At 53.4% G+C, this 22,717-nt stretch overlaps 3 protein-coding genes across 3 annotated transcripts; 2 read left to right on the top strand and 1 right to left on the bottom strand.

Moving 5' to 3' along the window:
* Window positions 1-506: 506 nt before the first annotated feature.
* ARMC5 (armadillo repeat containing 5) lies at window positions 507-8,513 on the bottom strand. Its single transcript, XM_032605474.1, has 6 exons — window positions 6,675-8,513; window positions 4,937-5,044; window positions 4,052-4,838; window positions 2,501-3,009; window positions 1,693-1,825; window positions 507-1,589 (listed from the first exon to the last, which is right to left on the bottom strand). Exons 1-6 carry the CDS (start codon window positions 7,147-7,149, stop codon window positions 770-772), a joined length of 2,832 nt encoding a protein of 943 aa, XP_032461365.1. The 5' UTR covers window positions 7,150-8,513; the 3' UTR covers window positions 507-769.
* Window positions 1,565-22,158, top strand: LOC116740167 (cytochrome c oxidase subunit 6A2, mitochondrial). Its single transcript, XM_032605504.1, has 4 exons — window positions 1,565-1,619; window positions 21,487-21,659; window positions 21,809-21,945; window positions 22,029-22,158. The coding sequence occupies exons 2-4, from the start codon at window positions 21,587-21,589 to the stop codon at window positions 22,110-22,112; spliced, it is 294 nt and encodes a 97-aa protein (XP_032461395.1). The 5' UTR covers window positions 1,565-1,619; window positions 21,487-21,586; the 3' UTR covers window positions 22,113-22,158.
* ZNF479 (zinc finger protein 479) lies at window positions 7,440-10,939 on the top strand. The gene is made up of 3 exons (XM_032606135.1): window positions 7,440-7,469; window positions 8,082-9,545; window positions 10,505-10,939. Exons 1-2 carry the CDS (start codon window positions 7,440-7,442, stop codon window positions 9,345-9,347), a joined length of 1,296 nt encoding a protein of 431 aa, XP_032462026.1. The 3' UTR covers window positions 9,348-9,545; window positions 10,505-10,939.
* Window positions 22,159-22,717: the final 559 nt, after the last annotated feature.

The following is a 22,717-nucleotide window of genomic DNA, read 5'->3' as shown; positions in this document are numbered from 1 at the left end:
GGAACCAGCGCATAATTACTTATTAAACTCCTGGGCTTCCCTGGTGGCGCAGTGGTTAAGAATCTGCCTGCCAATGCAGGGGACACGGGTTTGAGCCCTGGTCCGGGAAGATTCCACATGCCACGGAGCAACTAGACCCGTGCGCCACAACTACCGAGCCTGTACTCTAGATCCCGCGAGCCACAACTACTGAGCCCACGTGCCACAACTACTGAAGCCTGCGCGCCTAGAGCCCGCACTCCGCAACAAGAGAAGCCACCGCAATGAGAGGCCCATGCACCACAATGAAGAGGAGCCCCCGCTCGCCGCAACTAGAGAAAGCCCGCGCGCAGCAACGAAGACCCAATGCAGCCAAAAATAAGTAAATAAAAAATTTAGAAAACAACTCCTATATGCCAAGGGTGGCCTGTATTGAGACACAGAAACCGGGACAGGACCCTACTTGATGGGTGAAGGGGTTGGGGTACCACCACAGGAAGGTAAGCAGAGACACCACACAACAGGGGTAGCCAGCTCCAAAGTGTTTAATTCCAACTCCAGAAAGCTGAGCCAGGCCAAGTGCCTGGGGCCGTGGGCGGTCCTCCATCTTGTGGGCCCCATGCCTCGCCTTGGCTTCTCACTCTTGAGCCTTCAGATCATCAGCCCGGGGTCTCGGTCCACCCTGTCATCGGTCCTTGACGGGGACCCCTTCTGCTCGGCCTCCTCCTGTGCCGCTCTGAGGGAGAACTCCTCACAGACAACTCATCCTCGGGTCTCCTCCCAGGGGACATCAACCGTCGAGGCTGGGACCCTCGCCCCCCAATTCTACCCCCATCATCACAGCCAGGAAGGCCTCAGTTAGGGGCCCCGCCTCGTCGCCTGCTGCCTCCACAAGCCCCACCAGGGCCAGGGCCCGCTTCCGTGGGCACTGCCCCGGCCCCAGGATCCAGCGAGCGCAGTGGGCAGCCAGCCGGGGCCGGCCCAGGCGGAAGACCTCACCCACTGACTCTGGGCCGCCCTGGGGTCCCAGGTGAATGCGGCCCACGGCTTCTTCCAGCTCCTCCTCCAGCCCGGGCAGCAGGAAACGGCCAGCAGCTTCCAGGGCTTCCTCAGCCTCTGAGCCCAGCAGGCGCTGGCCCGGCGGAGGGACGGGCCCCAGGGCAGCTCTGCAGCCCCGGCAGCCGTGCAAGTAATGCAGGACAGGCCAGGCTGCGCTGGGTGACAGGCCCCGCAGTGGCACTAGGTCCATGTGGGCTTCGGCAAAGCTGCCAGCTAGCAGGGCCCGAAAAAAGGGGGAGGCGGCTGCTGAGGCCGCTCGCTGGGCAGGGAGCTGGAGGCCTGAGTCCAGCAGGAAGTGGAGGTCAGGGGCCGCCGTGGGGGCGGGGCCCATCAGAGGCTCATAGAGGCAAGGGGAGGGCGGGTCCAGGTCCAAGGGGATTGCAGGTAGGAGGGCCGGGCTCACAGTGGGAGACACCAGGCCTTGGAGGCAGGAAAGGGAGTCAGCGGCAAAGAAGAGGAAGAGCGGGTGTGGAGCTGGCCGAGTGAGTGCTAAGAGGAGGAGACGGAGGCCGCCCTGGTCCAGAAGCAGCCGGCGCCACAGAGAGGGCTTCCTTCGGGGAGAAAAGAGAACCTTTCAGAAGGTGGGAAAGGGCGGGGCTGGGGAACAGCAACCTTGCTCCCCCCACCCCTGCGAGGCACCCACGCCTCCCTCACCGACAGATGAAGGGCAGGGTGAGTGCGCAGGCCACGCGGTCCTCAGGGCTTCCAGAGAGCAGCAGGTGAGTGAGGGCACCCACTCCAAAGGGCGATTCGGCCTGCACGGTCAGGTTCTGCAGCAGCATCTCACCTGCCGGTGTGGGCAGAGCAGGTCAGGTTGGGAGCTGGTATCCAAGATGGCGGTGGGATGGGCAAGACAGGCCTCTGGGTCCCCGAAAGGAAAGGGGGCGAACAACCCCGGGGCAAGGAAGAGGGGGATGACTGAAGGCCCTGGAGGGATGGGGTCTGGACACTAGGAACTGAAGGTCAAGGGCAAGAACGGGGAGTGAGATGGTCAGGGAGTGAGTCTGGGCCCTCAAGGACTGAAACAGGGCACAGAAGCCCCGGCAGTCCCTGGCGGGGCTGGAAGGGGTGGTGGGGCCTGGGAGGACATAGTGCCCGAGCCTGGGTTCACCATCAGTGGGCCCAGTGGTAGTCAAGGACAGTGCAGGAGTCAAGACAATGCGGAACCAAGAAGACACTGGGTAAGGAGACGAAGACAGGCACAATTCTAAGCTGTTCGGGCCAAGCTCAGTGCTGGGGTCTCTGGGCCCCAAGGCTCGGGCAGAGGCTGAAAAACTCTGCGTGCGAGGACAGTGGAGCAGAAGGGAGTCCCTCCCTGCCACCACCTAGTGGCTGAGGTTGTCCAAACGGTGGGCGGTGGGCGGAGGAGGGCAGTGAGACAGCGGGTGAGCTGCAGGGCGCACGGAAGGCATGCAGGGGCGCGTGGCCTCACACATGGGCAGGGAGGCGCGCGGGTACCCACCCAGCTCCCGGTGCTGGTGCTGGCTGCGACGAGCGGGCCGGGCGCGCAGCGCGGGCCAGTCGTCGGGGGCGACGCCGAGCACGAGCCAGGCGCGCAGCAGCGCCGCCCCGTAGCTGCGCACGAAGGCCTCGAGGCAGGCGGGGTTGCAGGTGAGCCGTGCCAAGATGCGCAGCGCGCGGGGGCTCGGCGAGCCCGGCGCGCCCGTCACGTAGGCCAGCAGGCCGCACAGGGCCTGGCCAGTCACCAGCGCCCCGCTGGGGTCGGGAGCCTGGGAGAAGCGCGACAGCAGCAGCAGCGCTGGCCCCTCGCGGCCCCAGGGCTCCTCGGGGGCAGTGGCGGCGGGGCTGCGGCCGGGCGGGCGCAGGGCGCGGGGCGTCCGCAGCGAGGTCGGGCCCAGGGAGGAGCTGGCCCGACTGGCCGGCTCTGGCGGCGGCGGACAGCGCTCCGGGGACCAGTCGGGAGAGATGTCGCCCGGGCCCGCAGCATAGCCCTCGGAGATCAGCCAGGACCTGCCGAGGGAGAAAGAGGGAATGGAACCCAGAGCCGAGGGGAGGGGGCAGGGCCAAAAGATCGGTTGTGCAAAAAGAGGTGACAGAGGCCAGCAGAGAGGGTGGGCCCGAGCGGGGGACAGGAAAAAAGGGAGGTAGGGGCAAACCCCAGCTCATTCAGCAATCACTGATGCCTGCTGTGTGCTAAGCCCCGTTTCAGGTGCTGGGGAGAAGCAGCGAGCAAAAGGTCCTGCCTCCTAGACTCTCTATTCTAGTGAGGAGAAACAGATAACAAAATAAGAAACCACGAGGTATGCTAGTGTGCAGTGAGTGTGGTGTGAAGTGATGCATACGGAGCAAAGTAAAAGGGAACAGAGAAGAGCCCAGGGAGGGGAGAGCTGACATCTTTAAATTGGGTGCTGATGAGGGTGAGATCTAATCAAGGCATCTTGGAGGAAGAGTGCCCTAGCCACAGGGAACAATAACCAAAGAGGCCCTGATATGGTACTTATCTGCCAGGTCCAAAAACTAGCTAGAAGGCCCGTGTGTAAGAGTATAGTGGGCACCAGGAAAGCAGTGGGAAATGAGGTCAGGAGTTCACAGAGGCTGACGTTTACTGAGCGCTGCTTAGTGCCAGGTAAGGTGTAAAGTGCCCTCATTTGATCTTTACAACTCTATGGGGTAGGTATGTATTAGCCTTCGTTCTACTAACAAGGAATCCAATGCTCAGAGAAGTTAATTAACTTTCCTGAGATGACTCAGCTTGTAGGTGGTGGTACCAGAATAAGAACTTAGATGCCAGAACGTATCATCAGAACCAGTGCACATACTACCTTCCAGGGAACCTGTCTGGGCCCCAAAGTTCGGAGGTGCTGGGGTGGAGCCAAGGTCAAACGTGGCCCCAAGGGAAAAGAGGTGTATTTAATGCGGACTGGAAAGTGGTCATGTTCAGGGAGAACAAGGAATTAGGAATCAGAGTCAATAAAAGTCTTACCGAGACAGAACGGGCGGAGAGTGAGGGTAGTGAAGAGACTCTACCTCACAGCATCAGGTGGGAACTCACCTGAGGCTTTGGAAGCTTCCGGCCTCTGCCCGCTCAGGAGTCCTCTCCTCAGGGAAGTCCCAGGAAGCAGCTTCTCTTCCCTCTTCTTCCTCATCACCAGCCTCCCCACACAGTTGCCCAGCCAGGAGAGGTACAAGTCCCAGAGCCTGCAGCCGGCCCAGGGCCCCAGTATCATAGAGGAAGCCCACGAGGGCTGCCACAACACGAGGGTGCCAGGCGCTGGCGCGAGGATCCCGCAGCAGGCCCATCAGCAGCTCCAAACCACCAGCATCCCGCAGTCGGGCCCGGTTGATAGCCTCCCGGCACAGCAGACACACGGCCCGCACCAGGGGCTGCTGGGAGGCTGGGCTAGCCCCACTGGGGTCCCGGCGCCGCCGGAGTTCACCTAGTAGCACCTCCACAGCACCAGCGTTGCCCAGCGCAGGCCTTACCAGGCCCTGGGCGCACAGATTGGCAAGGATCAGGATGGCTGCCTCACGCACTGCTCTTTTGGGGTGGGAGGCCAGGCTGACCAGTGGGCCTAGTCCTCCACCCAGACTTAGCTGCTCAGCACAGGCCCGGGAGCAGCCTCGACTCAGCTCCAGGAGGGCACGGACTAAGGCCAAGGTCAGCGCAGGGTCTGGGGCAGCGGCCAGAAGCTCGGCCAGCGGGCGCACCACTCCCTGCTTTGCCAGGGCCAGGCGGTGCTGGGGTGAGTCCGCCAGGTTGCGGAGGGCACGAACCACACTCTGGCGGCACTGTGAGTCCTGGCAGGCCGTCAGGCCCTCAACAAGCAGGGGAACAGCACCTGCAGAGGGAAGAAGACAGGAGGTGAGTGAGGACAGACACCCAAGCCCTTCTCCCACCCCCAAGCCCTGGGTGGCTCCACCCTCAGAGCCTGCTCACCAGCAGAGTGGATGTCCCCACAGCTCTCAGGTTCCATGGCTAAGTTCCCCAGAGCACGGGCCGTTCGGTTCTGGATGCTGTCTGTCTTCACACACTGAAGAATAGTCACTGCAAGAGGGTTTGGCCTCTTGAGGTTTCTACCCCTTCTTGTCTCTCTCATTAATCACCTCAAGAACGTGGCCTGAGAGAGTCAGGGAAGGCCTCCAGAAAAGGCCTAACACTTGTGGGGTCTGGAAGGTTAGACAGGTAGGTATTTGCTAGAAGGATGGTGGATGGGAGTGTTACAGGGCATTTCAGGTTTCGAAGTAACCTTTGCAAAGGCCCAGAGGTGAGATCGAGTGTTTATGCTATGACTTCATGAAGGGCCTTGATCAGGCCAAGGGCTCAGGTCTTGAATGTGAGGGGACTGGGAGCCACACAGCGTTTTAAGAATGGAAGTGACATGATAAAATCTGGCAGCCATGGGGAGAATGGATTACAGGGGGAAAGAATAAGGCAGGGGGAGCAACATGGAGGCTGTTGCAATAGTGAGAAGACGGCTTGACCCAAGTCAGCTACCAGCACAGCCCAGCACAGTCTCTGGGCACGTGATGGAAGAAGGCAAAGAAGTGGATGGATTCAGGAGATATTTAAAATACAAAACAGTGAATGAATGATGGGGGTTATACACTAACAACAAAACTTATATTTATTGAGGACTTATTAATGTGCCAGGCCTCTTGTCAATGAAAATTTAAAATACAGTAATGTTTTATTTTATCAAAAAAATTAAGATTTCATCAAAATAGGCATAATTTCATAGCTGGCAATGAAGTGTAAACTGTGTTCACAACATTGCCACTAGGAGGCGCCAATTTCGCTGGTAAACAGAAAAGCTTGCTATCTTTTGTTAGGATTTGTTCTTTTAAAAAAAAATTGAAGTGTAGTTAATGTACAGTATTAAATAAGTTTCAGGTGTACAATACAGTGATTCGCAAATTTTAAAGGTTACACTCCATTTATAGTTATTATAAAATATTGGCTTAGAATTTGTTCTTTATTTTTCTGGCTGTGCCACAAGGCTTGCGGAATCTTAGTTCCCCGACCAGGGATCAGAACCCAGGCCCCAGGAGTGAAAGTGCCGAGTCCTAACCACTGGACGCCAGGGAATTCCCAGGATTTGTTCTCACTGTGCTAGTTTTTAATAACTAGAAGTACCCAGTCCAGACTTAGATATCTGTGTTCTATCTTTGTATTTCATTTTCTCCCTATTCCAGTGTTTTGAGGTAGCTATTACTCCATTTTACAATCCTAGCCTCGGATGGGTCTAGGTGACTGCAGAGCCCACATTTTCAACCACTACACTTTCTGACCCCCAGCTCATCAAATGGGATTTCAGAGCCCTGCACAAGGCTGGACACAGTAGGCACTGAGTGCCTGCTGTGAACATAAATGGAGAATAAGAATCATTTGAATGAGTCATCAAATAACCCTTTGGCCTCCACCAGCCCAGATGCGAGAGAGGTGCTCTACAACCAATACTCAGGTAATTGGCATCTGATCTAAGAGGGCTAGGGTATAATTTATAGAGAGAGCAGTGACGTCACGGGTCATGACATCATGAGAGCTGCGGGCGCTGCGCCGTCAGAAAGCACGATCTTCCAGGCTACAACACAAAGAACTCAAGACTCCACCCAGGCCCAGACACAGACAGAGGTGTGGGTAGAATCCTTCTAGGAAATGGGGGCGGAGCACTTACCCAAAGGGATAATGCCTCCGAGTCTGCGCACTTCAGCCCGGCACTCCCCTTCCGTACAGCAGTTGGCTAAGATGCTGAGCGCCAAGTCCAGCGTCTTGCGCAGGAGCGCTGGTGGCGAGGGCGTCGATGACGACACAGCAGAGGGGGCGGGGCCCAGAGAAGGGGCGGGGCCAGAAGTCGCTGACTCGACAGACGAGGGGGCGGAGCCTGGGCCAGCCTGGGAAGGGGCGGGACCCGCTGCAGCCGCTCGCCGTAGCACCGCGAGAAGGGGGCGGAGCCCGCCGCGTGCCCGGAAGCGTTCGATTCCCCCAGCTGCCTTGACGTGGCGCGTACGGAGGGCTAAGAGCGCACGGCCCAAGGGTGTCTCGTTGGTAGCTGTGTCCTTTCCCCCACCTAGACCCTCCCCGGCCGCCTCCGTGAGCTGCGCGAGGCAGAATGAGAGCGAGTCCGCGGGGCTTAGCTTCGCAGCCGCCATCTTGGCTCAGGCCTAAGGCTCCGCCCTTCTCCTCGCAGCTCATCCTAGGGAGCGGAACTGGAAGAGCAGGACGTGGCCATGCACCTCCTCTCTGACGCTTTTTAAATAGCGCCGCCGCAGTTGTCATGCGAGTCGGAAGTTGTAGTTCTCGATCACGGTGCTCTGGCTTGCACAGTTGCAGAAGGCATGTTGAGAGTAGTGGTTAGCTAATCGTAGTGCGAGCCCCAGAGGCGCGTGCGGCGCATGCTGGGATATGTAGTCCGCGCCGAGCTTAAGACGCCTAGCTTAGGATGGATGGGAAACTCTCTCAAGGGACTCGGGTGGGCCGGTGCCTCTGGAGAACCCAGACATCCGATCATGGAGTTTCAGTACAGTGCTGCTCCAGGTGACTTGTCTACTCTGCCCCCAGCGTGTCCTTGGCAGCAACAGCCTTTTCCTTCAGGCTCGCTTCGCCGCCCCTCATTGGTGGCCGGGGCACTGAAGTCCGCGCTGACGGACTGAGAACCCCGAGCCAAGCGGAAAGTATCAAGTTCCTGACAGCGGCTGCAGATGGGAGCACTTGCTCCGCCAGGTGAATGAGAGGGTTAAACTTACCGAGACCGTTCGCTGCCACTTCCTAGAACTGCACGGGCTGGTGGATATTTCCGTTTCCGGTGCTGAATCACTGGGTCCAGAGTGTCTCCAGCTGTGGTTGTGCTTGTGAGCCCAGTGGTTGGTATCTAGGAAACGGTACGTTCTTACCGCTGTGGAGTCGGTGGCTCCAGAAACGGCAAGGGAGGACTCCGACGGGGCCGAGTAGCGGGGGAACCGGGTCGTCAGGATCCCAGGGAGTCCCGAGGTACGCCTTCGATTGCGGAGTGTTCCACCCAAGCGGCCCTTCCTGGTGTGGCCGGGGCACGGCCGCCGCCCGGGAAATGATGATGGGCCTGTAGTACCTACGTAGGTCAGTCTCTGGCCCTGGGGAGGAAGAAGCCCCTGCCAAGACCAACTATCCTGCAGTCCCCAGAGCTTTCGAGTGCCAGGAGTGTGGACTGTCCTCAGCCTACCTCCCTAACCTCATTCACCACCAAAGCAGCCATGGGGGCGACAAGCCCTACTGCTGCCCGGAGTGTAGCAAAAGTTTCCGACGTGGCTCAGATCTGGTTAAGCACCATCGGGTACACACTGGAGAGAAACCGTACCTCTGTCCTGAGTGTGGCCGTTGCTTCAGCCTGAGCTCCAACCTCATCCAACACCGTCGCTCCCACTCAGGCCTCCGGCCCCACAAATGTCTGGAGTGCGGGGAGGCTTTTGGCCGCAGCTCGGACCTGGTTAAACACCAGCGGGTGCACACGGGTGAGAAGCCTTACACCTGCGCTGAGTGTGGTAAGACTTTCAGCGTTAGCTCCAACCTGATCCAGCACCATCGCACGCACACGGGCGAGAAGCCCTACCGCTGCGGGGACTGCGGCAAGCGCTTCAGCCTGAGCTCCAACCTGGCGCAGCATCAGCGCTCACACACGGGCCAGAAGCCCTACCGCTGTGCCTGGTGTGGTGACAGCTTTGGGCGCAGCTCTTCTCTGCTCAAGCACCAGCGATCGCACACTGGGGAGAAGCCCTACAGTTGCTGTGAGCGTGGCGAGAACTTCACCAACATCTCGGACTGCATACGGCACCAGCGCACCCACAGTGGAGAGCGGCCCTTCAAGTGTCCTAAGTGTGGTCGTGGTTTCAGTGAGCGCACCCAGTTCACCAAGCACCAGCGTGTTCACATGGGTGAACGACCCTATGCCTGCCCAGAATGTGACAAATCCTTCTCCCACAGCGCCAAGCTCCTTAAACACCAACGCTCGCACACAGGCGAGAAGCCCTATAAGTGCCCCAGCTGCAGCAAGAGTTTTGGAGACAGTTCACATCTGCTGCTGCACCAACACCCTCACACGGGCCAGAAGCCTTATGCTTGCGGCGAGTGTGGCAAGAGCTTCCGCCGGAGCGCCCACCTGCTCATCCACCAGGTGGCGCACAGCGGTGAGAAGCCCTACGTCTGCCTGCAGTGTGGGCAAGGCCTTCGCCCGCAGCTCCAACCTGGGCCAAGCACCAGCGGACGCTCCAGGGGCACAGCCCCTGCCAGTATCCCTTGCTTAAGTTGCAGCCCAGACTTCAGCTCTGACTTTAGTCCAGTCCTCAAGGAGCCTGAGGGGCCCAGCATTTCTCAGTAAACCTCACTTCTGCTCCTCTAGGGCTGCTGATTAGCGGGCTGAATCAGGGAACCCCAGGCTGGAGGAATCGGAACAGAAAAAGTGGCTTAGGCCTGTTCTCTGAGGCCCTGGAGATGGAATTCCAGCTGGAGGAGAGTTTTGGGGATGGCAAGAGCTGGCCCAGCTGCTTTAAGATGCAGAACACCTTTGGCGGCCTAGGTGTGTCCCTTCACAGGCCTAGGGAGTGATGGGGCTAATCACACCAAGAGCAACAGTTACGTCAGCCCAGAGCAATGGGACTCAATGCCAGGCAAGCCCCTGTGAGGAACGCAGTAGGGGAAGAGGGGGTCGGGGAGGTCCTCACCTCCAGAGGGGACCATAAGGCAGGCTGTGTTCTAGCACAAGTATCAGAGTTTGAATTTGGGACCATTAGGTGAGCTCTGGGGTGTGTGACCCCTTTGAAAGAGAGCTGTCTTTACAGGGTGAAGCTGGTGGGGCCCAGGGCCAAAGCAAAGGACCGGGAGGCCTGTCTGTTGAGTTCGGGGGGTGCCCGGTGACATTTCTAGGCAAGGGCAGAAGGCCCGAGGTTGGTCGTCTGCCCCTACCTCTTCTTTAGCCTTTTCCCTTGCAGGCTCCCCAGGCTTTTTCTCTGATCCCTCAACAGAGGAGAAAATGTGAAGATTCACTTGTGCCCGGACACCGGGGACTAGACATGGTCATTTTGCCAGGGCGCTGGGGCGGGCTGCCTCCGTAAACAAATGTGTTTCTATTGGTAAAACTTAGAGTATATGGGAGCCAGAGGGAGGCTTCCCGAAGCACTGCACAATGTGTGCCCAGAGCAGAGTCTAAGCTGTGAGGCCCTGCTCTCCCCCCCGTAGCTGGCTGTGTTCCTGGGAGAGGCACAGAATGTAGCCCTTATGAGGTTGGGGGAGGCCTAATGCCCACCCCATGGGACCATGAGCCTCATGCATCTGGTGCCCTGTCCCCAAATCTTGTCTCTCACCAGGTTTGGTGCATCTAGAACCGTATCCACGGGGAAGAGGGGCCGAAGGGGAGGGATGTGAGGTAACTCCTCTCTCAGCTTCTAGCACAGAGTGTCCAGGCTTCTCTTTTTGTGACTGCGTGACCTTGGACAGGTCTGCCTCTTCTAAACTTCAGTCTCTTCATCTGTAAAACAGGGATGATGAAAGGACTCAGCAAGGAAAGGACTCAGCAGTCCTCAGTTCCCTGCTCTTCCTCAAGTCTGTCACCCTGTCACCGGTGGTGTCGGCCCACAGACATCACGCCAGCGCGCTTCCTAGCTTCTCCCAAAGGTTACAGAAATGAGTGAGCCAGCCCCAGTCCTGGAGTAGTTTGGTGTCGTGAAGGAGATGGACTCAGGCTCGATGCTGGCACTGGAGAAAGGGCATCACCTGGAGTAAGTCTAAGAGGCTTCATGAAGGTGACATCTAATGGATGCCACTTGTCTCCTCAAGCTGGGTCTGTGATGAACAGATGGGTTCTGGCATATTCCCCATCAGTGGCATCTCAAAATAGCACAAGCCAGTGACTGAGTTGGAGGCCTGAGCCAGGTGCATCCGTAGTAGGCATTCAATAAATAGTTGTTATGATCAGGTCCTGTTTACTCTTACTAGTGACCTTGGGGCCTCAGCTTCCTCAAAGCTGGATTGCGTTCTCTGCAAATTTGTAACTGCAAGTGGACGTTAGGTACATGGCAGGGGTGGGCATGGGAGGAGGATTAGTTTGCAAAATCCCTTTCAGTCAACTGGAAGCTAATTTCTCACATTAAGGTAAATAGCCATGTGCCCCATCTCCTCTCAGTTGTAGAGACAGGTCCTGCCCAGAGCAGGGAGGCAGGCCAGTCCTTGGAAACAGGAAGGATGGGCTTAATCCAACAGGGGTTTATCCGGCATTCACTGTGCCCTGAGCTGGGAAAGAGGCCCTCTCCAAGCATGTGGCCAGTGCTTAGGCCAGAGGCAGCGGACATATTTGCTTTGGCCTTCACTCTGTGTGTGTGTGTGTGTGTGTGTTTACACTATTGAGCCACCTTTTTTTTTTTTTTTTTTTTTGCCGGTGGCTTGTGGGATCTCAGTTCCCCAATCAGGGATCGAACCCATGCCCTCAGCGGTGAAAGTGCGGCGTCCTAACCACCGGACCGCCAGGGAAGTCCCATGAACCAACATTTAAATCAGGAGATTTCACATCACAATCTAGATTTCTAGTTTGCTGTTTTTTGGGGAGGAGAGAGGGGAGAGGATCAGAAAATTCAGCAACACTGGAGCTTTCCAGCAACAACGTGTTGACAGGGCTGAGTAGTGGCTGCCCCGGACATGGACAGTCCCCACCGCTCCCTGGTGTGTCCCTGACTCAGCGAGTTTCATTTTAATTACTTGCCTAACAGCTACAGAAAGGCGTTTGGGGGTGACCATCCCCACCCTACACTCTCAAGGGTGAGAAAGACCCATGCGATGGAGGCAGTTTCTCTTTTCCCTCACCCCTTCCTGCCCCCCACCAGCCATTTTCCTCCCCAGCCCCCAGCCCAGCTGACAGACCGGACCTGCTTTCCCAACCCCAGATATCACCCTCTAATATTGAAGCTCCTTTCCGTATGTGCCAGGGAGTAGGAGCAGAGCTTACGGGTTCAGTAAGGCCAGGCAAACCCCTGTGTGCCTTGGTCAGAGGGCCGAGTATTGGGCCCTTTGAGCCTCAGGGAGACAGTCCCCGGCAGACACCCCTCGCAGGGCTATTTTGGGAAGCAAGCAGGTGTGGAGGTGCTCTATAAACGCTAAGGCCCCAGTGGGCTCGGAGGGAGGGGGCGTCAGTAATACTGTCTCCCCTGGGCTGGCCCTGGCTTCTGGACATGTGCTTGGACTCCATCCAGTTCTGTCTGATCTCACCCAGTCCTGGGAGCCCGGTTCCTCCTCTGAGCCTGGTGGGCGGTACAGAGGTTGGTGCTGGGCAGTGGGTGTGGCCACTGGCTGGCAGCTGGAGTCCCACCCACCCAGAAGCTCAACAGTGGCTGGCAGGTGCTTTTTTTTTTTTTTTTTTGCGGTACGCGGGCCTCTCACTGTCGTGGCCTCTCCCGTTGCGGAGCACAGGCTCAGCGGCCATGGCTCACGGGCCTAGCCGCTCCGCGGCATGTGGGATCTTCCCAGACCAGGGCACGAGCCCGTGTCCCCCCCCATCGGCAGGCGGACTCTCAACCACTGCGCCACCAGGGAAGCCCCATGGCAGGTGCTTTGAGAGGTGCACTGGGGACGCCGGAACAGCATCCCCCCCTGCCCCAAGCCAAAGTCCCTCCCTCCCTCCCTTCCCTAGACATATTCCAGGAGGACAGGGACTCTGCATTGTCCCTGTTGAGTCCCCAGCATCCCACATGGGGCAGGTGCAGAACGCCTTGAGGAAGGTCTGATCACACTGCCTGGGTGATTCGCAGGTTCTCTTCCCTGGGATTCAGGATCACTTTCTGTTCTTTCTTCTTCTGTTCTTATTTCCTGCCAGTTCAAAATGCTTCTCTCTCTCTCTCTTTATTCCTAAATAATGTGGATTTTCTAAAAACAAGGAAATTATCAATGATCCAGTACTGTCATCTAATGAACAGACTTTATTACAGTTTCACCAATTATTCCACTAATAGCCTTTATAGCATAAGAAAAAAAATTATGGTCCAGGATATAATCCTAACTAGATGCGCATATTGCCTTTAGTTTTCATGGTTCTTTAGTCTCTTTTAATCTGGAAGGATTCTTTAGTATTTTAGGACAATTTCTTTGTTTTTCATGACCTGGAAAAATGCTTACATCTCTTAATGGCCAGCGTCCTCCTGGATCTGAATTAGGCACAACACATTCAAACCTCAGTACAATCTTTGTAAATTTAGAAACTCTTTGGGCACCAAGAAGTTTTCTGCAGGTTCTTCTTCCAGCTCACCCGTGCCAGCGTCTTCATACCACTCTTTGCCCACCCCCACTCCCCAATCACTTCCTTTCTCTGGACCTCAGTTTCTTCAGCTGTAAAATAAGCAGATAGAATGAGATGGTTTTCAGGGCCCCTCGCAGAGCTTTCCCTCAAAGAGTTTATGATTCTGCTATGTGTAGGGTGTATGTTTGCCAGCATGGGTTTATACCTGCATTGAAACTTGGCTTTCCCATAGTTTGGGATGTCATTTGACACCCAGAATCTATTCTCACTTCCTTCTAAAGAGGCTCTCTGGACTGTAGTTGTTAGAAAACTAAACACTACATTTCTTAGATTCCCTTGCATATTAGGTTCTTCCAATGTCCTTGCATGAGATTTAGAAGGTGTGAATGAAATGGGCCACTTTCTTGCTGCTATTTTCTGATGACCAGTAAAGTAGAGGAGGCATGGGGGTTTTCTGTTGCAGTGTTGCAGTGTCTAATCTTCAGCCTTGTGGGTGTCAAGAATCAGGTTAGAGGCAATGAAGCAGCTTCCTAATCCCCAGTTTGCAGCTATGATCCAAGTCTCCTCTAGCTTATATGACACCACGTGAAGAAAAAGTTGCCCCTTCTGGGAAGACACAGCTCTGGGGGTCAACAGAGGGCAAGGTGGAGCCTGACTGGCCCAAGGTCACTCAGGCAGCTGGTGGCTGAACTTAGACCAAAATCAGGGTCCTTTCCAGATGTAGTCCACTTCTGGGTGCCAGGGCAGATATGTGGCTCCCAAAGCTGAGGGGACTTGGCAGAGGGGCACTAGGGTTAGATGAGCGAGGCACCAGCCTCTAGTGCAAAAGTTAAGGGAGCATGAAAATACTCGCAATCAAGATAAATGATACATCTATGCGTACATATTTTTTAAAGGTTTACTTATTATTTACTTATTTAATTTGATTTATTTTTGGCTGCGTTGGGTCTTAGTTGTGGCACGTGGGATCTTTGTCGAGGCATGCGGGATCTTTCCTTACGGTGCGTGGGCTTCTCTCTAGTTGGAGTGCGCAGGTCTTCTCTAGTTGTGTTGCGCGGGTTCTAGAGCGCATGGGCTCTGTAGTTGCTGCACCCGGGCTCTAGTTGAGGCACGTGAGCTTAGTTGCCCCGCGGCATGCGGGATCTTAGTTCCCTGACCAGGGATCGAACCCTTGTCCCCTGCATTGCAAGGTGGATTCCTTACCACTGGACCACCAGGGAAGTCCCCCTATATATACTTTTAAATCAGAAAGCTACCACCTGTGCCAGCCACCTGCTTTTGTAAATAAAGTTTTATTGGAACCAGGGCCATGATTAGGGTGAGGTGAGTGAGGCAGGGTGGAGAAAATACAGGGTTGATGCCTGTCTTTATTTAAATCTTCGATATTTTGATATTTTGTTCACCATGAATTTTTTGCATTCATTTTGATTTTTTGAAATATCGCGTTGCAATGTCTTCTCTTGATTACTGAGTTTGGGGGCGTTCCCTTAAATTCTCTGCCAGAGGCCAGCTCCTCACTCTCGGTCTTTCCTTAGAGAGAGGTTTTAGGTACCACCACACCACGTTAGGCCAGGTCACCTCCACCAGGGCTCGCTCGCCCGGGCGCCCCAGCCGGCTACTTCCTCTCACATTCTAGTTAGGGACTGGGATGTGGTTCCTCGGTGGCTCTTTATGGTGTGCTCACTGCTCTGACCGGTTCGGCCCATCTTGGGAAGGCCTGGGGACAGGTGGGACGGGTTTTGGGGAGGAGAAGCAAGAAGGGCGGCGGGGGATGGAGCGCCCCCTGCCGGAGGTTGAGTAAGGATGCCCGGGACCCTCCGCATCCGGGTCTCGGCCCCTTGCGGGGACTACATTTCCCAGAAGGCGCCGCGGAGGCTGCCAGCCGTGGAGGTTTGGCTGCATCTCTCGCAGCCGAGCCAGGCGCCGCCGCCGCCGCGTTTTCTCAGTCTTCCCTCGGGTGTCAGCCCTCTCGGGATTGGGCCCTCTGCCACGCCACGGATGGCTTTCCCGGAACTGGGGTCTGGCCCTCTCCGGAGAGTGGGGGCGACTGGCCCCGTCTCGGCTGCACCTCGGTTGTGTCATGCAGAAGATAACGCAGGTGCGGGGTCTCAGTGGGTAAGAGCTGGCGATGGGCAGCAGCCCGGCCCGCCGTCTCCACCTAGAGCAGGGGGCGTTTCTGAACACACGCCTCCGCCGAGCCCGTTTGAGGCGGCACCCCATGAGCCCCGAAAGCACACGGGTGTTATCCGGGGTTGAAAGGGCGGGACGAGCACCTCCACTGCCCTTTTCAGCTTTCCACCTTCCATTCTCTTCCTGGAGTCCGGTTATTCTATTAACTCCCTTAAGCAACCACAGCCCCTCCCGCCTTAATATCCGGGCCTCTACTACTGTTCCCAAGGTGTCCGCTGCGTTCTGCCTTCACCACGCTACCCCACCCTGCGCACCCGCCTTCCGTCAGGTTCAGCTTTCTCAGCTCTCCACTAGGCCACTGTGTACCCTCAGCCCGGACACAATCATGTAGGCTTAGACGGTTTGGTAAAGTTAAATTTTATCATCATGTGACACTGAGGCCAGCTACTGAGAGCTGCACACACCCAAGTTCAGGACTCGATCTTAGTCTGTTGATACCCTGGACCCATTGCTCAGAAGGGAAACACTGCAGCGAAGGAAGGAGTAACCTGTGGAGGTTACTGAGGATAACCTGAGATATCCCTTTAGTTCAAAGGTTCTCAACCTTGGCTGTACGTTATTGTTATTACTCTGGGGTACAGCCTAGGCAAAAGAATTTTGTAAAACTTCTGGTTAATTCTAGTGTGCAGCCAGGGTTGAGACCACTGCTTTAACCCCTAGGACAGATGGGTGGGGCCTGGGATGGCCAGAAGCACTAGGCCAGGCCCCTCCAGCTGGGAGCAGCCTCAACCCTTTATCCCAGTGTGCTGCACAAATCATTGTTAACATTTTCTATGTGTCCCAGGCTGTGGAAAAAGGAAGCTCTGCCCTACAGTAAGAAACGTATCCGACAGCCTTATGTAAGGCAGTTGGAAGAAAGACACAATAATCTCAGGAAGAGGTAAGGAAAGCCCAGGCTAGACAGCGAATGAAGGAGGGGAGAGCTGTGATAGTCACAGACAGAGTGGTGGATTATGGTGGCTAACAAGATCGAAGTTTTTGGCAACCTGTGGCACTTTCAATTGTCACAAGGGCTGACTGCACTGACTGTGTCCCAGCTGACTCAGAGAGCATTGCCAGAACTTCTGTGGTTTTCCTAGGGCCCCCAAGACCATGAATGGGCCACGGTCATCAGGCTTGGTTCAGTCTCAGACACGAGCAAATTGAACTGTGGCCATTCAGATTTTCAGAAGAGTGTCTGCTTTATGAAGGCCAAAGGCCCTTTCTTACACAGGGCATCAGCTGCACCCCTGAGGATGATTTCTACACAAGAGATTCAAAAACAATAAGCTCTGTGCGTGGCCTGAACATGCTCATGACAGCATTTTCTGTAGTAATGACATTCCAATAATAAAAGAAATGACTAAAATGTGGGATTTTAAATAAAAATTGTATGTAGCCATTAAAATATCCTTATGAAAGAATATGAATGAGCCAGAAAATGTTCACAAGTGAAAAAAGAATGCACAAATTCTTTTCCGAAAGCAAAATTAGATTCATCTTCTGCTTGGAGTAGTTTTCTCTTGTTCAGTAGCTAAACTGTGACTATAGAGTAGTCAGAATATGTAGGCATGTTGGCAAAGCCTGAAGAAACGTGCAAACATGATGATATTATTCTTAGAAGTGGTGGGATTATGGAGGAAAGGTAGTTTCTTTTTCAAAATTGTCCTAATGAGATAGGCATTATAGCAGAGAAATTAGCAGGAAGCTCTCTTGAGCCAGACCGTTTGGGTCCTGGTTCTGCCACTTATCGTATGGATGAGCACTGGCAAGGTTAAAAACCTTTCGGTGCCTCAGTTTATTCATCTGTAAAATGGGGTGATAGTCCCTCTCTTGGTTAGTTGTCGTGAGGTTTAATCAACGTGTGGAAATTCTTAGAACAGATAATCTCATTAGTACAGATGCGTAGATGAAATGCACTGGACCCAAGTAAACAGCATTGTTTTTAGTTGCTTTTCTCTGTTATTGCTATAGAAATAACCATGATCTCATTGACTGGCAGGCAAAGTGACTGGGAAGACTTAGATTGGGTGTGGTCACTTTCATGGTCCCTTTGGTTAACTTTCCAAGTGTGTCCACATTGTAACTTGGGAGGACAACAAAGATAAAAGAATCTGAGTCTTAGCATAAGCAAAGCTGAGCAGCCGGAAGTGGTTCCTTGATTCAGTTACCATTTATTGGGGGCCTACTGTGTCAGGCACTAGGCCAGAGCCTCTGCTCTCGCGGAGCTCAGTCTACTGGGGAGTCAGACATGTGACCAGACGTTCCTGATGCTTCTCAATGCCACTGCAACAGTCACCACACCAAGTGTGATAGGAGAATTTGGGAAAGCTTTCAATGGAGCTGGGGCTCACGTGATAAGCAGGACAAGTTTAGGCGACAGGAAAGGGCGAAGGGCATTCTGGGCAGTTGGAAGTAAAATAAGTACAAAAGCACAGAGGTGTGAAAGGCCATGGCGATTAAAGCTGCAGAGGTGGGGCAAAGCCAGGCTGAGCTCTGCTGTCCGTGCTGAAGCATTTGAGCTCTTCTGTAGGCCATGTTGTGGGTGGCATTTAGGCACAGGTGCTTTGAAGCAGGGGAGTGACATCAGATTTAATGCTGGAGTCTGGGGTTTAAGGGAGAACTATCACTGGTGGATTATATGGATGATAAACCAGAATGCAGGAACTGGAAGCAGGGGAGGCTGATAAGGAGTCTTTTGCAATAATCCAGGCAAATGATGACAAGGATTTGCACTTAAGGCAGTAGAACTGGCAACAGAGAGGAGAGGATGGAGTTGAGAAATCTTTCTGAAGTAGAACAAAAAGGATGTGGTGCCTGAAGAGACTTGAGTTGGAGGTGCAGAGCTAGGGGAAAAGAGGAGTCAAGGACTTGGGTAGGGGAATTCCCTGGTGGTCCAGTGGTTAGGACTCCATGCTCTCACTGCCGAGGTCCCCCGTTCAATCCCTGATTGGGGAATTAAGATCCCACAAGCCTCACAGCCAAAAATTTAAAAAATAAAAAGAGCACACATGAAAATATAAGAATAATAAGTAAAAAGAAAAAAAGGACTTAGGTAGCAAACCTGGAAACGGGATGGGTGATGCTCTGAGGCACTTCTATGCTGTTGGAGTTCTCATCGAACTCCACATTTTTTTTTATGCTAATAGCACATGGTTGGGAAGACCAACAACAATTTTTAAATAATTTTTATAAAACACGAGGGAAATAATTTATTAATCACTGATGTTGAGACATCACTTAATATTATTATGCTTGTCCATATCAAGGATATAAGGATTTCAGTAACATACCTTTGCCTACTACCTCCCTAAATCCTTCTGTAAATTGTGAGATTTGAGGGACAGAAGAGAGGAGAAGTTGTTCCTTTTGAATCTCAAAATGATGTTAGACAAGAGAAGCCAGTCACGAAAGAATACATAATATGCAATTACATTTAGATGAAAATTTACAATAGGCAAAACTAATTTATAGGGGCAGAAAGCAGATATCAGTGATTATCTGGGGCTGGGTGGGAGAGGGAGTGGCTGACTGCACAGGGGCGTGAAAGAACTTTGAGGGGTGATGGAAATGTTCTATACCTTGATTGTGTTGGTGGTTATGCCAGTGTATATACATTTATCAATAGGGGCTCATCAGATTTTCAGCAGGAGGGGTACTTGGGCAGGTGCGCCACAAGAGGGCAACAGTAACAGAGGATGCTGGCAACCCTCAGGCCATCGACCAAGTACCAGCTCAGTGGGAACTTCCAAGCTGAGGCTAAGGGATGGGAATCCCCAAGGAATTGTTTGGTGACGACCAGCAAAACTGAGTGGAGAGAGGGGCGCCTAGAACCTTTTCAGGTAGAAATACCCCATTCATTTTTGTTTTCTCCAAGAGCCATAATCATTCAGTAGGGAGGGGACTTGAGGGGACTGTGTGTGGACAAAGAAGCCAAGTAACTTTAACTGGAATAAGGTCCCATCTTCTCAGCAGCAATTCCAAAATACAACTGGGAGAAAGCAACTGTAGGAAGAATTCTGTTATAGCTCAGTGAGGGCGTGGGAATAATTTAGCAACACTATATAACATTTAACTGTTCAACAAGGTTACTAAGAACAAAACAAAACAAAAAGCTGAAGAAAGACATGTAGAACCAGTTTAGACCCATCAGGAGGAACAGGTATGGAGACCCTTCTTGAGAATATACCTTCCTCATTTTTCTTTCACATATTTAGATTAGGTATAAATACATAAAACTTATTTTTCTTTTATATATTAAATTCATATCAGGTACATCAGCTCTTGATCAAAGCTGGGGGCATCCTGTTGGACTGTAGCTCTGAAAAGGTGTTTCTATAGCGTTATCCAGAGCAACACGGTCCAAACATTCATTAAATACACATTTTTCGAGCACCCACTTCATGCCAGGTTCTGTGCTGGTGCTGAGGACAGAACCACGGACAAGGCAGACGTCAGCCCTGCCCTGTCTTGCAGTTTTCTAGAGCCTCTAGGGTTCACACAGCCCTGCATATTCTTTCTTCTTTTTCCTCCAAGTAGCCTGATTGTTCAGACTGAAATAACATACTTAGCAGTAGACACTTGTCAAGTTTGTGGCTGTCCAGCATCTTTGGAATACTCGTCCTACATTTTCTCCAAGATACAATTCCTAACCTCCTGAAGGCAGAAGCCAGAACTAGATTTCCCAGCCTCTCCCGAAGCTATGGCACAGGCAATGACCTAGGTGTGGCCAGTTGGTGCCCACGTGATTCCTTGATCGAGAAGAGAGCAACTGAAGGATGCAAGTTTCATGAAGAATCCATTTTCAAGAGGGGATGAGGGTGGAAGAATCTAGCTTTTGATGAAATAAAACGTTTAAGACGGGACAAGGAAATTTTTAAGCATAAAATTCTCGGCCCATTTGAGCCACTACCCCCTCCCCTTTAGTGTGCATTGTGTATCTGCCTTATACATTAACTAGATACCCTTAGAAGACACAGGAATGCCTACTCGCTCCCCTCCACCCCCCAAAAATAGCAATTTCCTCCTGGTGCCAGCAAGGTAATTCCTTGGAGATAACATTCCTTTCTCAATCCTGTAAGGGGTCACAATAACCCACTACATGCCTTGTTGGAGTATGTAAACTGTCAGTATGTTACATTGATGTGTAACCCTTTGTCTCAAAAACTTACATAACTGTATCTCGACCTCTAACAGGTGGAACAACCCTCAGAGCTTTCTGAAAGACTGTTTCCCAGGTTATAACCCTCAGGTTGCCTCCAATAAAATTTTCCATTTCTTTTTTTTTAAATTAATTAATCTATTTATTAATTTATTTATTTAGGCTGCTCCAGGTCTTAGTTGTGGTATGCAGGCTCTTAGTGGCAGCATGCATGCGGGATCTAGTTCCCCGACCAGCGGTCGAACCCGGGCCCTCTGCATTGGGAGCGGGGAGTCTTACCCGCTGGACCACCAGGGAAGTCCCTATGTCTTTCTTAGATTGACTACTGATTAAATTTTGGTGACACTTTCCATGGCAGCATTGATGACGTTTTTGGCACTCAGTGTCCAGCAGTGTGAACTGTCTCTGCACAGCTGGCCCACAGAATGGTTTGTTTCTGGCGGTACCAGAGATACTGCAAGCTACCTGAGATTCACAATTGCGTATCTTTTTAAAGCTAGTTAAAGGGAGTTCTGCTCTTTGCAAAGAACTGTGACTAATACATATACTGAGCTCCTGTTCCGTGCCAGACTCTAGGCTGGCACAATCCTCTATTGCTTTACCTAAACTTCATAAAGATCATTTAAGGTACAAATTATTAAACAGTTTACGCCTGAAAAAACCTGAGATTCAAAAGGACACAATTCATTCTACAAATATTTATTAAAGGCCTACTGTGTGCCAGCCACTGGGAATACAGTATTGAACAAAATATTTCCCCACAACTATAAAAAGAATGGCATATTGTATTTTAAATGTCCCCTTACCAAAATAAGACGCACAGTACAGCAGCTGTCTGGAGAGAAAGACCTCCAGGCAGGCCTCGTTCTAAATATAGAAACCCCCTAAAAATAGCCACCTACGTTACAGACTCAACAGGTGACTGGCCGGAACAGAGGGGAGGGGAACCGAGGCCTCAGTGAAGGAGAAGGAAAGGACGGTGCCGTTTTCCCCAGCTTCTCTCACTGACATGGCTTTGCCTCTGAGGTCCTTGGGTCGGGGCTTGGCCACTGCGGCCAAGGGAGACCACGGAGGGACAGGAGGTGAGTTGCAGCCAGGGCCTGACCCTGTGGCTTCTTGACCTTGTCCATCTGTCCCCCACTCCTGCCTCTGGGACGTTCCAGGGTCCTGGTGACGCCTCCCCCTCCCGCCCAGTCCGTCCCTCTCTCAGCCCTGCCTTTCCCCGCTGCAGCCCGCACCTGGCGCCTCCTGACCTTCGCGCTGGCGCTCCCGAGCGTGGCCCTCTGCACCCTCAACTCCTGGCTCCACTCGGGCCACCACGAGCGCCCAGAGTTCATCCCCTACCATCACCTCCGGATCCGCTCCAAGGTACACTGGCCCGCGCGGGCGCGAGCGAGGGGGTGCGGGGGACTCCCAGGCTGACGCCTCGCTCCCCCTCCCTCTCTCCACAGCCCTACTCCTGGGGAGACGGCAACCACACTCTTTTCCACAATCCCCGTGTCAACCCTCTGCCCACGGGCTACGAAAAGCCTTGAGGCCTTGGCCGATGCCCCCAGACGCAATAAAAGTGTGGAAGCCGTGTGTGGCCGCGGGCTCCATGGGGACCACGGGGCGGGGCGTCCATGGCTAGAGCTGGGCTTGTGCGCAAAGTGCAGTGGGCGCTCCACGTGCTCTTCCGGAGACCTTGACTTGGGAGGGACTCGAGGGAACAGTCTCGATGGACAGGTAGGAGATGGCCCCTCCCCTCTCACCTATTAATAATTAGGGCTCTAGGCTGTAAAGGGCTTTAACATACACTGACTTCTCACAGTAACTCTGGGAGCAAGGTCTACGTTTGGTTCCACCTTCTCCAGAAGAGGAATTTGAGATTCTCAGAGATTAAATGACTTAAATTCAGGCAGCTCGTCGGAGGCCCGGTGGAGACTCAGGGCTGCAGATCCTGAGGTACCACTCTTTTCCTGACACACATTCAGGGCCTCTGTGATTTCCCGCTGTCTAGAGACAATTGTGATTTCAAACACAGGATCTACAGCCCTCTGTGTAGATCTTCATGACCTAATTCTGGATTTGGAATATTTTGGTCATTCTCTATGACCATCTTTAATGGTTCTTCTGTATTAGTTGGGGGAAATTAGACGCT

The sequence above is a fragment of the Phocoena sinus genome, chromosome 15 (genome assembly GCF_008692025.1).
Source record: "Phocoena sinus isolate mPhoSin1 chromosome 15, mPhoSin1.pri, whole genome shotgun sequence".
In the NCBI taxonomy this organism is placed as follows: domain Eukaryota; kingdom Metazoa; phylum Chordata; class Mammalia; order Artiodactyla; family Phocoenidae; genus Phocoena; species Phocoena sinus.
The sequence above is the reverse complement of the archived record's forward strand: the minus strand, read 5'-3'. Positions and strand labels throughout refer to the sequence as shown.